At 69.3% G+C, this 1,565-nt stretch overlaps 1 protein-coding gene across 1 annotated transcript; it reads left to right on the forward strand.

The window, feature by feature from the left end:
* Positions 1-613: 613 nt before the first annotated feature.
* Positions 614-1,494, forward strand: EMIHUDRAFT_256944 (hypothetical protein; the record flags this gene model as incomplete). The annotated part of the gene is made up of 8 exons (XM_005765432.1): positions 614-679; positions 756-812; positions 873-929; positions 989-1,045; positions 1,106-1,162; positions 1,223-1,279; positions 1,340-1,399; positions 1,471-1,494. The coding sequence occupies 8 exons, from the start codon at positions 614-616 to the stop codon at positions 1,492-1,494; spliced, it is 435 nt and encodes a 144-aa protein (XP_005765489.1).
* Between the last annotated feature and the right edge of the window lie 71 nt (positions 1,495-1,565).

Genomic DNA, 1,565 nt, shown 5'->3' on the forward strand with positions numbered 1-1,565 from the left:
TCGAAAACAAAGGGTGGGGGGTTTAAAAGGGCCGGAGGCCACAGCCGGAAGTCCCAGTTATTAAACGGCGGGGTACCAAGACGACGGCGGACTCGAAGGGGATTCGCTGGGCTGGTGGACGGCGTGAAGGGTGGCCCGAAGGAGGAGGCCCCGCCGACAGGTGAAAGGCTAGCGAGCGGCGAGGGCGAAATCGAAGGTGGAGGCCGCGAGGGCGGCGGCGACGGCTGGAGGCGAGGGCGAGAGCGGCGGCGTGCCAGACGCGGGCGGATTCGAGGGCAGCGGTGGGGCTGGTGGCGGCGGCGAGGGTGGCGCGACGGAGGAGGCACCGGCGACAGGTGTGAGGGCGTGCGGCGGCGAGGGCGGAGACGAGGGTGGCGGTGGGGAAGTGGCGGCTGCGACTGTGAGGAGGCGAGGGCGGCGACGAGACTACCTGGCGTGCACGCGATCGCCGCATTTTTTTCCTTTTTCGGTTTGGTAGTCCTCCTCATCGACGCCACATTCAATCAGAGCCTGCGAGGTTAACCGAGACCGTGCTCTTCGAGCCGACGGCGTGTCGTGTTGTGCGAGGCTACGTGTGCGACGACCCGCAGGCGCGGTTACCTCGGTTACCGAGATGTTACGGTCATCGCCGGGGGCAGGCGAGCGCGGCAGCGCGCGCGGCAGCGCTGCCGGCAGGCACGTGCCTAGGAGTTACGGTGCGCCGGCGGGCGCGGTTACCTCGTTTACCGAGATGTCACGGTCATCGCCGGGGGCAGGCGAGCGCGGCAGCGCGCGCGGCAGCGCTGCCGGCAGGCACGTGCCTAGGAGTTACGGTGCGCCGGCAGGCGCGGTTACCTCGGTTACCGAGATGTTACGGTCATCGCCGGGGGCAGGCGAGCGCGGCAGCGCGCGCGGCAGCGCTGCCGGCAGGCACGTGCCTAGGAGTTACGGTGCGCCGGTAGGCGTGGTTACCTCGGTTACCTAGATGTTAGGTCATCGCCGGGGGCAGGCGAGCGCGGCAGCGCGCGCGGCAGCGCTGCCGGCAGGCACGTGCCTAGGAGTTACGGTGCGCCGGCAGGCGCGGTTACCTCGGTTACCGAGATGTCACAGTCATCGCCGGGGGCAGGCGAGCGCGGCAGCGCGCGCGGCAGCGCTGCCGGCAGGCACGTGCCTAGGAGTTACGGTGCGCCGGCAGGCGCGGTTACCTCGGTTACCGAGATGTCACGGTCATCGCCGGGGGCAGGCGAGCGCGGCAGCGCGCGCGGCAGCGCTGCCGGCAGGCACGTGCCTAGGAGTTACGGTGCGCCGGCAGGCGCGGTTACCTCGGTTACCGAGATGTCACGGTCATCGCCGGGGGCAGGCGAGCGCGGCAGCGCGCGCGGCAGCGCTGCCGGCAGGCACGTGCCTAGCGAACACGCCCGTTCCCCCCCCCGGCCCGACTTCGAAGCACGCGAAACACAACCTAGCGCGATGCACATAGTGGCGAGCCAGGTCCCAGCAAGCTACAATAGCTAAAGAATGAGCTAGGGTTAGGGATGCAGCTGGCGAGCTACTGAGCTAGGGTTAGGGATGCAGCTGGCGAGCTG

The sequence above is a fragment of the Emiliania huxleyi genome (genome assembly GCF_000372725.1).
Source record: "Emiliania huxleyi CCMP1516 unplaced genomic scaffold EMIHUscaffold_5507, whole genome shotgun sequence".
Classification (NCBI taxonomy): domain Eukaryota; phylum Haptophyta; order Isochrysidales; family Noelaerhabdaceae; genus Emiliania; species Emiliania huxleyi.